The 12258-nt window shown below is 39.1% G+C and overlaps 1 protein-coding gene across 3 annotated transcripts in view; it reads right to left on the bottom strand.

Annotated features, from left to right (window-relative positions):
- Positions 1–12258, bottom strand: part of grb10b (growth factor receptor-bound protein 10b) — a 70971-nt gene that overhangs the window by 44722 nt on the left and 13991 nt on the right. For all 3 annotated transcript variants that reach the window (XM_085473219.1, XM_085473221.1, XM_085473220.1), the window contains exon 2: positions 4323–4437. In XM_085473219.1, coding sequence (XP_085329345.1) covers positions 4323–4373 — 51 coding nt within the window. In that variant the 5' untranslated portion in view covers positions 4374–4437. The remainder of the gene's footprint in view (positions 1–4322; positions 4438–12258) is intronic.

Below are 12258 nucleotides of genomic sequence, written 5' to 3'. Positions count from 1 at the left end.
CCCCCCTGTTACCGTCACCCCTGTTATTGCTATGCACTGTAACATGAAATTTCCTTGCAGATTTTAAAAAGGGACATTGTAGCTTTTAGAAAATGTAAATATTACTATAACTGTGTATTCAAAACAGTTATTAATAGAAAATTGAATGTCCTGTAACAGGGTGGACATTTGGCACGTCATGGGTAAAGACTTTGATTTTAAAAAAATATTATAATATAATATCCTTAGCTGGACCAATACATTTTTCTTATAGGTTGAAAATCCCTCTTTTAGATGAAATGTTAAAATAATTCAAAATTTTGTATTTTTTGATGAAGAGTGATCACACTGAAATGGCACCGAATAGTAGGAATGACTCTTCTACTTCAATCATGAAACTGATCAATGATCAGCTGATCGGCTCTCTTGTTTGTTTATCGCCCACTTTGCACCGAAAGAGGAAACCAGCGGATGTCGCGCTAAACAACAGCAGCACGTTTAAGCTTGATCAGCTGTTGTTAGAATTTATTTAATATTAATTTCTAGTATCAGCTGATGTTTGCTGGAGCCACAGCTGTAAAAAAAAAAAAAAAAAAAAAGCTGCTGGTCATGATATGGTTTGGTTATCTGGTGAGAGGGAAACATGAAGATGAAACCAGGAGATGTCCTTACTGAATCATCAGAGCTGAGCAGGTGATGGAGAAACAGGTTTACCTTTTAGGTGACATGAATGAGTTGAAGGGAAGTTATGAACTGTTTCTGAGAGACAAATAACCCCAGGATCCTTTTTTAGGTAGCTGACAGCTGGTAACTGTGCAGGGGCGGATCTAGCAAAGTGTGGCCAAGGGGGCAGGTAGGGCATTAACAGGGAAAGGGGGGCACAAAGAAATACTTTTCTTTCTTATTCTCATTTAAAATGTCTAGCTTTTAAAAAATAATTATCTGAATCTTACAACAAACGATTGATAGATTGATGCATATATACCATCAAAACAGTGTACATCACTGTCACAACAGTGTTTGTTTTCATTCAAAGGCTTTATGATTTTTCCTATAATGGTGGGCCAGTTTCTAGTCAAAATGCCCGGGCCAATTTTCTTTCCCAGTCCAGCCCTGTATGCAGCTCATCTGCAGTCTGGTGTTACCTACATCTTCCTATTCAGAAGGCAGAATTTCTGAGTTCTGAGTACAATCGAAAGCACCACGACTGCAGTTTTTGTGTTGGATGTAAAAGGCGCACATGACTCTGTGACGTAGGCTAGAATCATGGCAGCAGTCAATGACGGTCCAGGCGTGGGATTTCTCTCATGGAAATATGCACATTATCATATCCTTTCTATTGGTAGGTGGCACAGTGCACTTGTGGCAAGTAAGCAAGCTAGAAGACTGGCAAAGTTATGGAAGCAACACATTAACAAGAGAATTCTGAGTAAAACCAAAGTTACTTTCCCTAGTAACTAGTTACTTTGAAAGTAACGAGTAACTTGAAGTAACTGAGTTACTTTTGAGAGAAGTAACTAGTAATGTAACTAAGTTACTATTTTAAAGTAACTTACCCAACACTGCTCACAAGTGAGGGGAGGTTTTTTCCTCCTGCCTGGCAGCTCCATCTTCAACATCCTTTTTCCCCAGTACGTTCAATTCAAAATTTTTAACTTTTCAGTGCACACAGTAATTACATAAGCACCAACTGTGCTCATTTAGGATCCTTACTGCAAAACTGTCCACTTGTCCTCTGCACAGTGGACACTACACGCTTGACTGCAGTCTGCAGACATTAGAGAGGCTGAAGCTTTTAAGTATCACAGGATAAAAATTGCACTTTCTATTACCGTTTTAATGAGAACAAAAATTCTTTAAATATAAGATCACTAATGCTAAAAGGGTCCTAGTCTTATTTCAGACTGACCTACTGGGAAAAAAACAACGCTAATAGGCTTGTTGCAACATACAGTACATGAACACTAGGCAGCAAGTGGAAATCCCTTATTACATAACTAACTAGAATGAGATCAGGAGGTCACACTAATGTCTGCTACAAAGCTTTGTTGATTAATTTGTTTATACTGTGGAAACGTAGCTGTAGTTAAAATCAAATGAGCCATGGCAGAGCTGGGCCATGACAGACATTTGCATAACATTACAAGACTGAGGGCTTTAATCACCACTTTTTAGTCTGGAAATGTTATAGTAGTAAACCATTTCAGGTTTTGTGCTTATAAAGAAAAGAAGAGCCTTGAATATCCTTTACAGATCCTTATGACTGCTTAAAGAAACTACAAAAGTTGTTAAAAATGAACAAACTCTAGTTTTGCCCTCACGTGTAGCATACTGCTGGTCTTAATGTTCATGCACTGACAGTAAACTGGAAAAGTGAAAAGATGCACATCTTCACACTGCATAAACAAGGACAGTCTTTAGAAACTCCGAACTGCTGATGTTAAGCCCAAATGACATGCAAATGCTCAGGTAACTCTTGTTATAACTAGCATTAATATTAGCGTCCTGGGGTTGGTGCATGTTTATTCAGTGAACATTTCGTGACAGTATTGTTCACTGGCATGTGGAGATCTCTTTAGATGGCATTTTAGTGTTTTAGTCCTTGTGTCACAAGGAACTCTCCTTGTACTCTCCATAGTTACATAAAACCGCATACACTGACATTTATACAGACTTTGACTTGGTAGGGCATAGTGTAGCTTCCTAGCAAGCGTCCTTTACTTCATCAGATGTGCCTAGTTCTGCACATATAGATCATTTAGCCAGCAGTCAAGATTACATCTGAAACAAGATTAAAGTGGTGATATAATCCCTGGAGTATAGAATGAATGTTATCTTTAGCTGAATCGGTTTGGTACTGCTGCTTCAGTTTTTTCAGGGAAAATCTTCCACAACCCTGGAATTTCACAGTGAATGGGTTTTCTCATCCAGTGAGTCAAGGTACATCTGTTATAGGTGAATGGTTTCCAAACAGCCGAGTGAGTGAGTACTGCTGTGTGTGTGTGTGTGTGTACATTAACATCCATATACTACAGCTCTAACAGGACCCGCCCAATCCATTGGCAAAGAAATAAGAGCTAAATGATGTCTCATTTCTTTCTGAAACAGCCTCCAGTCTGTCTTTAATTAGTGCTGAATAATCTAAAACAAGAAAAATATTAATGCAGGGCCAGATGCAGGAAAATTATTAGCCTACACATATTTACACTGCCATCTTTGGGCACCATGGTTTTTTGTTTGTTATTTTTTAAATTCACTGTGCCTTTTCACTTTCTGGCAGCTTTTTCAATAACTTATTAAAAATAAGACCAGCAGATACAATATACAGCTGCTAGAAATTGCTGTATATTGTAGTAGAACCACTGACACAAACCTACTACATATACAAGTATGTGAGCACATGTACATAAAAGAAATTTGAAAACTGTGCCAAAATAAATGAATCGACACAGACTAGCAGACTGAACTGTATCGCACAGCCGGACTGGCCTGCTCTGAATGCTTGGAAGCCCTTTGCTCCACTGAGGGTGATGTGATGATTCTGCTAAATCTAACAGCAAGGTCAAAAAGTCAAGTTTGTTCTTGTTCCTCTGCAACAAATGATGGCATTCGCTTGTAAATCAATGTCTGTGGAAATTTGAATTAAACAGAAAAAGACAATAAGATCAGGGACAACTTGACCAAAAGACATAAATCCATATCTAAACCTCAGCAGCTGGGACAGCTGAGGGGATACTGAGTGATGGAATTTGGTCATGTGCAGTTTGTAGAGTGAAGTTTTATTCATAACCATCACACCGTTTGGGCCAACTGTGATGTCACCAATGCAATCTTCTCCTGAATTACGGGCATCACCATTCAGGAAAATCCCTGGCATCAGCACTAACATGGGAGTAGAAGAGTTAAAACAAACAGGAAGCAGAGAAAGCATAGAGTCTCTGCGCTCTAATATTCCACATCTACACAATCGATAATCGCACACTCATGACACCAAAGCACAGTTCATATTAGTAGCTGTGACATCACTTGTTGTGCAAAGACCAGGTGTAAGGAGACAAATCTGACTCCAAAGTCAGCCAAAGTTAAGGATTTTAAGAGAAATCATGAATTAATTTAACAATTTAGTTTACTTTAGTATCTTTTTGGAGCCTCAGAGGTCCAGCCAGCTGCTGCTCTTTGTGGATTCATCTTAGTAGAATGATGCAACCATGCCACGACAAGTTACTGACTCGGTCTTTGATCAGGGAGGATAAAAGAACATTTTTGCCCTTTTCCCAAAAAAAAAAAAAAAAAAAAAAAAAAAAAAAAAATATGAATATCTCAAATGAAATATTTCCATTTACCTGATAATTGGGATGATGCAGGAAATAATCCGGACATCCGGCCACAGCCATGGCTTACGTTTCTCAGATATTTTTTTTTGCAATTGGTTTTGATATTAGGTGCTCAGAGCGACACCTGTGGAGAAAGAACACAAATGGAGCTTAGTGGAAAAGTACAAAGGAAGCAGGGAAAAGATAAGAGCGTCCACGAGAGGACGGATGAAGGAAGGAGAGGCGGATGACACAAGGAATGGAAGATGAAGTCTGAAGAAGACAGATATAGCACAGAGTAGTACTTAACCCACATAGACTACACAACGTCAACAACAACACAGAAGATATAATGGTTGGTTTAGAGAGACATCAGCACTTGTTTCAGAATTCACTCATGTACCAATGAATGTTGCTTGAAAGTGACTTCGAAGCTGGAAAATAAGGGTGAAGAAAAAAAAAAAGCTACTTTTAATACATTTTTGAAAGGTGGGCAGTTAAAGGTCAGCTGTGTGTACAAATCAAAGTTTAAAAAAAAAAAAAAAATCCTCACACTACCAGGTTTTCATATTTAAAACCAGCTTAACCCTCTACAGGAGAACAAAGGCTACTTGAAACTGCGGCGTTAGTTTACTCCACCATAAAAGTGCATTCAGTAAGCCAAAACAAACTTTTGCTTTATTCACATAATACAGCCAAATGAAAACCCCACTACCAAGAGCATCGCATCCCTGCGGCAACTTCAGCTTTACTGTAGATCTTTTGCACCCTCTTACAAAACATGAAAATTCTACAATTCGCTTCCCCCCTCATTACGAGTCCTGCACTTGCCTTCCTGCCTTCTAGATTTAGTTCACCAAGGTGGATCTGAAGTGACAGGCCATAAGTCATAAGTCAGTTTTAGACAAATAAAACCACTGCACAATCTGAGGTGTGGTCTTTGATAAAATAACTGAATTTACTGCAATAGATGTGGCACTTTACGGTACTAAAAATTAGAGATGGACCGATCCGATATTACGTATCGGTCCGATACTGACCTAAATTACTGGATCGGATATCGGAGAAAAATAAAAAATGTAATCCGATCCATTAAATATCACGAAAGCACCTCACAAAACTTGCAACACGCCGTAACTCACCTCAGAACGTTAGCACGTCGGAGCAGTAGGCATCACGTGATAGAGCGGCTGTGGCATGCGGGACCTGTTCTGGAGAGCATTTGGAGCTTCGCTAGAAACCCGGCATTTCATCTCCGACAAAGTTATCCCCGAGAGAAGTAAAGCAAGTGTGTAAGTCCATCTCTGAATGTTTGTAAAGCATTCCTGCGTTAAGCTTAACGAGCGATATATGGAGCGACTGCCTCTTCTTGCTGCTACTTCAATCATGAAACTGCTTAACGATCAGCTGATCGGCTTTTCTGTCGCGAGTCCGTGTCTCTAGTTTGCTTTTGGCCCACGTTGCACCAGAAAGAGGAAACCAGCGGCTGAACAACAGCAGCACGTTTAAGCTTGATAAGCTGTTGTTAGAATTTATTTATTATTACTTTCTACTCCAGGATCTTTTTCTATGTAGCTGACGGCTGGTAACTGTGCAGGGGCGGATCTAGCAAAGTTTAGCCAGGGGGGCCGATAGGGCATTAACAGGGAAAAGAGGGCACAAAGACATACTTTTCTTTCTTATTCTCATTTAAAATGTCAAGCTTTTAATAAATAATTATCTGACACCCAAAGTTTTAATTTGATGTAAAAGGAATAGAAGTCAATTACTGTATATAGTGACTATTAAGTCTAATATATATACCCTAGTAAGCTATAGTACTTTTTCCTTTGGGAAGGTACCATCTGTGCAGTCTGCAATTTTGTTGAAGAAAGATGTTGAATCTATTTAATATTTCTTGAAAAATAATTGATTTCTGTGCATTTTTTTCACACTGCATCAAATTAAGGTTGATTACGTCGATTAAGCATCATGAGGTGGAGCGTGAGGGGTGGTTCCCTATTTTTTATTTTTTTATTTTTGTTGTTGCTGGGAGTTGGAACCCTATTAGTTAGCATAAATATTAAGCAACCTAAGTACTCTTTAAAATACCAGAATAGGGAGGATTGTGTAGGTTTAAGTTTATTAGATTGATCAGTATTGCTGAACTATGAAATTTTTTTTTTTTTTTTTTTTTGCATACAGGTATAACAGAATAGCTTTAGTGTAGTTGTTGTTTTAAACTTGAGTATGAACTTGCAGACTTGCAAAATGCAGCAAGATATTTTAAAAAACACTTTTGTTGATTAAAAAAAACACTATCGGATTCATATCGGTATCGGCAGATATCCAAATTTATGATATCAGTATCGGTATCGGACATAAAAAAGTGGTATCGTGCCATCTCTACTAAAAATAAGTGCTCCTGCTCCAAGACCCTGCCTCCCGGCTATCCTTGGTCAAAATAACCATAATTTCAACAACATGAACTCCAGTGTATTTGAACTTCTTAAAGTGGGTATCCTACTAACCTCCTGGCATTGCTGCCAGTGAACAAACACCTGTAAACACTGACCCAAAAATACCCTACAGGCACATATCCAGGTCTGAAGTTATACCCTGGGGTATATTTGGAGTCGAGCAGCTCAGGCTCATAACTGTGATGGTCTTTTATGCAGCAGTTCGTGACCCCCAGTTCACATAAAAATAGGACCTGGCATTTTATAGATTGCTAATATTATCTCATGCTTGCATTAGCGGTCGTGAGCCAGCTGCCCTTGCGGTGGAGCAGTGTTTGTATGTGTGCGTTTCTGCCAAACAGTGTTTGTTTCAGCATGTACATGTGCACACGACGGTATGTGTGGATGTTTGCGTCCAGTATACTGCAAATACTTGTGTGTAGGTGTGTACTTTTAAGAATCAAGTCATGTTTGGAAAGACCTCAACAACTTCAGAGTCCCATGAAATCCGATTTGTATACGGCGATATGTCCTCTCCCAGCTCCAGCAGAGTTGACTGTTAAGCACACATATTGCTAAAGTGCAAAGCTTCCTGGAAAAGGAGAATCAAGCAAGCAGCAGCAAACACATTGCACTTGTACGCTCTTGCTTTTGATGCAGACACATTACTTATTACACTTTTAAGATGTTATCCTGACACTGTGCCCACTGAAAAGAAAGTTGTCGATTTCCACGGGGTTTTTTTTTCTTCCCCCCTTGAAGCCCTAAAATAAAACCTCCAAAACTGGACTTGCAAATACCGACCAAACTATGAATGCAGTCTAAACAAAGAGTTTGGCACCGTGTTCACTAGGACCAATGAAAGGGCTCGCTTGTAATGTGCGTGGCATCTGTGCGAGTATGAGCGTTAACCCTTTCAATCTATGTGTGGGGCCTAGCTGGCTGGCCAACAAGCACAACTTTTCATCTACTCATCATTTACAGACACACCGTTGACAACAAAAACAAAAACTAATTTACATCAGCCTAAACGCTCCAAGCCACCCCTCACTAAGCGCCACGAACCTACTATTCGTGGCCAAACTCTAGGCTGGGTTATTGGTTTTTTTTTCCCCCTTCCAGAAATCAGGAGGTTAAGCAAGGGAAACAAGTAAGCTTCAACTAATTGTGCTTCTGGATGCCAAACAAATAGTTGGGCATCACTGGAAATTTTTGTCAGGGTTATATGCAAAACAGTCAATACCACAAAAACAAAAGATACACTCAGCCAACATTACAGGTGTGCGCTGGAAGGTTAGTTTCAACTGTGCGTGATAAAACATGAGAAAAAGTCCAGGTGCTTGATTTAGCATTTTAAAAAAGTTCAAGGAGCTCATACATGCCATAGCTACTCTCAGTGACTGATCTATTGACCAAACATACATGTACCTATTCTTAATTGTGCCCTGACACAATCAAAGCCATTCCAGTGCAGGGATTAGACCCCTTCAGAGCCCTTTGATTCAATTCCTTCCACTTGAACAGTGTACTGAAACCTAACCATCCATGACCTTGACAGTACAATTATCGTCATAGCAGAATGGGAGACTTTGGGGTGCAGTGGCACTGAGAGTACGGCATCTGGTTTAATTAAGGTGGTTTTGTTTAAACTTGCATGACAGTAGGTTGTTCAATGATAGAGTTCAAAATGTAACAGTGTCACAATGCTAACTGTAAATCATAAATTTTTCCTTTGTGAAACCAGCAAAACAAAAACAAGCAAGCAAGCAAACAAACAAACAAAAAAGCAAAACACCTGGTTTACTATAGTAACACCTAAGCACAAGGAAAAAAAAAAAAAAAAAAAAATCACAAGGAAAAAGGGGAGAAACTATAGTAAACCAAGTGTAAGAATAGCGGTCTGACATGAGACTTATTTTTTGAAAAGGGTCACTAAGCACTATTTGTGTAATTTGCACTGCGAGTTCTTGCAACTTGTTTGGGGAAATGCTATCTTTGTATCCTATATGATAGGATTATTAATTATGATAATTAAAATGTTCATTCCTCTTTTTGATCACAATATAGTAGTCTGCAGTCTGACTACTATATTGTGATAACAGCTTGCACATGCTATACGACCCGTTTGTTATTTGCAGACTCGGCCTGTACTTTTCTTAACATCCATCAGTGGGCCAGTGAAGTCATCCCCTGACTCGCCACCATATAATACAGGAGAACTCAGGGAAATGTTTCTGCTGATTACATGAGACTTCAATTAGCCAAGGTTTCTGACCTTACCTTTGGCATCACTGCAGGGCTTATCACCTTGGGATATTAAAGCTGGACCCTTGAGGTATACGCACATATCAGCACATTAACCACTAGACCAATTAAGCATGCAGAACTTTATTTGTTCAAAAATCGATTCTTTTCACAACTTCCCTAAGTGTAACTGCACAGCTATATGTAAACACTGTGCATCAAGTACTGTGTAAGCTGCTGTATAATATAAAAGGCCAAAGTGTGCTATTTAAACAACATCCTCCTACAAATACATCAAATGAACTTTCGAGGGAAGTAAAGCCCTAACTGAATAATTGCCTTAGCTCTAACTGAGTAATGGCTTATTGGTCCAGTGCAATGTTGTGTAATACCGTGTCCCAGCTCATTAAGAGAAAAATCCCACCAAGTCCACATTGGTGCTGAGTGTTTTCTAAATATAGGGTTTTGTTAGAGTTTCTGTGATTTTTACTTAGTAGAAGCCAACTAGAAAATGCCCAGCCCACCACAGCAAACAGGAAGTTCCAGTTTTGTGTATATCACCATAACAACAAAACTACACATTCACTGCATGGTTTTATTATTTATTGTTACTGAAGTTTTAAAAATGTTATATGAAAGCAAACCATGCATATATAGTCTACTGATTTGAGGGCAGTGTCCCACTGCAACATTTCCATCATGCAGGACTTTTCTAAGATAGCATTTAACCCACCCCAAACAAGTTGCAAGAACTCAGTGGAAATTACACAAATAGTGCTTTGTGGCAAAACCTTAAAAAAAAAAATAAGTCTCATGTCAGGCTGCTATTATTACACTTGGTTTACTATAGTTTCTCCCCTTTTTCCTTGTGCTTAGGTGTTAAACTGCTTTGGTTGCCTATTCTTTTGGGAAATCATGGATGCTGTGTTCTCTACCATCCGGCTTGTTACCAGCACTCAGGTCAAAAGTAGACATGGCAAAAGTTTACGGAGTAGTTTAAAATGATTTGAAAATCATTGCATTCTCTTTCTAATTTACATCTTACATCAGGGGTCGGCATCCCCGGGGCACGCGTTCCACGGCTGGCACGCCAAGGGTTAACTGATGGCACAACCACAGCTGGACTGGCCATTGGGCATTTTCCCGGTGGGTCAATGGTGATTTTTCGTTTTTATGAGCCGATGTTTTTTTGTTGTTGTTTCTTTTTGTAACGGTAAACAATGAAAGGTGGTGCATTGGCCAAATGCTGGCAGATGTGTAAAAATAACTCCGTTGTTCAGTTGTTTGGTGGGTGCTATGATGTTACTGATAGTGAACTTTATTTTATTCATAAGGTTAGTTAGTAGAGTTGCCAACCGTCCCGTAAAAAACGGAATCGTCCCGTATTGAGAGAAAATATTACGCGTTTTGTGTTGAGCTGAGAAGGAACAGTTTGTCCAGGACTTCAGCTAGAATGAAAAAGACACAGAGCTGGAGTTATTCTGTGTTTACGCTGCCAGCTGCCTCTTCTCTCATTCTCTCCCCCTCCCTCTCATGAAACTGATCAATGATCAGCTGATCGGCTTTTCTCTCTTGTTTGTTTATCGCCCACTTTGCGCCAGAAAGAGGAAACCAGCGGATGTCGCGCTAAACAACAGCAGCACATTTAAGCTTGATCAGCTGTTTTTAGAATTTATTTAATATTAATTTCTAGTATCAGCTGATGTTTGCTGGAGCCACAGCTGTAAAAGCTGCTGGTCATGATATCGGTTTGGTTATCTGGTGAGAGGGAAACATGAAGATGAAACCAGGAGATGTCCTTACTGAATGATCAGAGCTGTGATGGAGAAACAGGTTTACCTTTTAGTTAACATTAATGAGTCGAAGGGAAGTTATGAACTGTTTCTGAGAGACAAATAACACCAGGATCCTTTTCTATGTAGCTGACAGCTGGTAACTGTGCAGGGGCGGGTCTAGCAAAGTTTTGCCAGGGGGCCAGGTAGGACATTAAAAGGGAAAGGGGGGGCACAAGGAAATACTTTTCTTTCTTATTCTCATTTAAAATGTCTAGTTTTTATTAAATAATTGTCTGAATCTTACAACCAAAGTTTTTATCTGATGTAAAATGTATAGAAATCATACATATACCAACAAGACTGTATATCACTGTCACAACAGCATTTGTTTTCATTCAAAGGCTTTATGGCTTTTCCTATAATACCTGGTGGGCCGGTCTCTAGTCAAAATACCCGGGCCGTTTTTCTTTTTGTCCCAGTTCAGCCCTGGGCACGACACGCAGTGAATTAATCTAAGATCACATTAACTCTGTATCTCTGTATTAACAAACATGCCATATTGGCCCAGTTTATTTTTCTTATTGTTGTGAGGAGACCATAAATAGCATTTGCCTTTTCTGTTTTAGTTCATCTGGTGTTATGGAGTTCTTGTTATGGATAAAAAGTGTCTTTTTTTGGGTTTCAAAATAGCTGATAACTATTCGCTGATAGCTGCCAACATCTGCAAACAAATATAATTCTATAAAGTGGTTCTATATAGTGTGTAACTGTTAATATAGTGTTATGAAATTTATTGCTAATGCAATCATATGGCACACTGACTTTGAGGAAATTTTAGATGGCACTCATCAGAAAGGTTGCCTACCCCGTCTTACATAATACCACAACCTTTCTTGGAAACAAGATTCTGAGTAGTTACTTTAAAAATAAAAAATAAACTTCATGCCCTTTGCTCTAGTTTTTCTGTATTAACTGCCAACCTGTCTGTTCAGTTTGTATTTCCTACTTTGTGTCAGCATGTTAGTTACTGATTAGTTTACCAATCCAGTCACAGCATAGCTTCCTGCTAGGATCTGTGACACACTCAATACTTTACCATAGTATATCACTTTATACCTCTTTCGTTATTGGGGACACACACACACACACACACACACACACCTGTGTCAACTACTCTTGTTGTGTATACAATTGTAAAATATGTTCACCGCAGTCAGCCTAATTCCAGCTGATTAGACTGGACACAGCTTAACAGGTGGCTGTTCAACTCTACTCAGTCATCTCTGGAACGCAGAGAGCATTCTTTCCACACACTGTTGACAGAGGAATCACAGGCAATACAGTCCTCTGTAATATGATTTAATATCAATGTGCATCTAGTGTGCAATCATTTACAATACACACTTACACAGTGTTTAAGCTTCCTAGTTAGGTATCATAACATCAAAAGGTGACTTTTTTAACCCCTAAAGGGGTGGTCTTGTGCTTTTTCTTAAAACAGACCAATGC

The sequence above is a fragment of the Copadichromis virginalis genome, linkage group LG11 (genome assembly GCF_057382275.1).
Source record: "Copadichromis virginalis isolate Kocher_CV1m ecotype Utaka linkage group LG11, C_Virginalis_male_GT1.1, whole genome shotgun sequence".
Lineage (NCBI taxonomy): Eukaryota > Metazoa > Chordata > Actinopteri > Cichliformes > Cichlidae > Copadichromis > Copadichromis virginalis.
The sequence above is the reverse complement of the archived record's forward strand: the minus strand, read 5'-3'. Positions and strand labels throughout refer to the sequence as shown.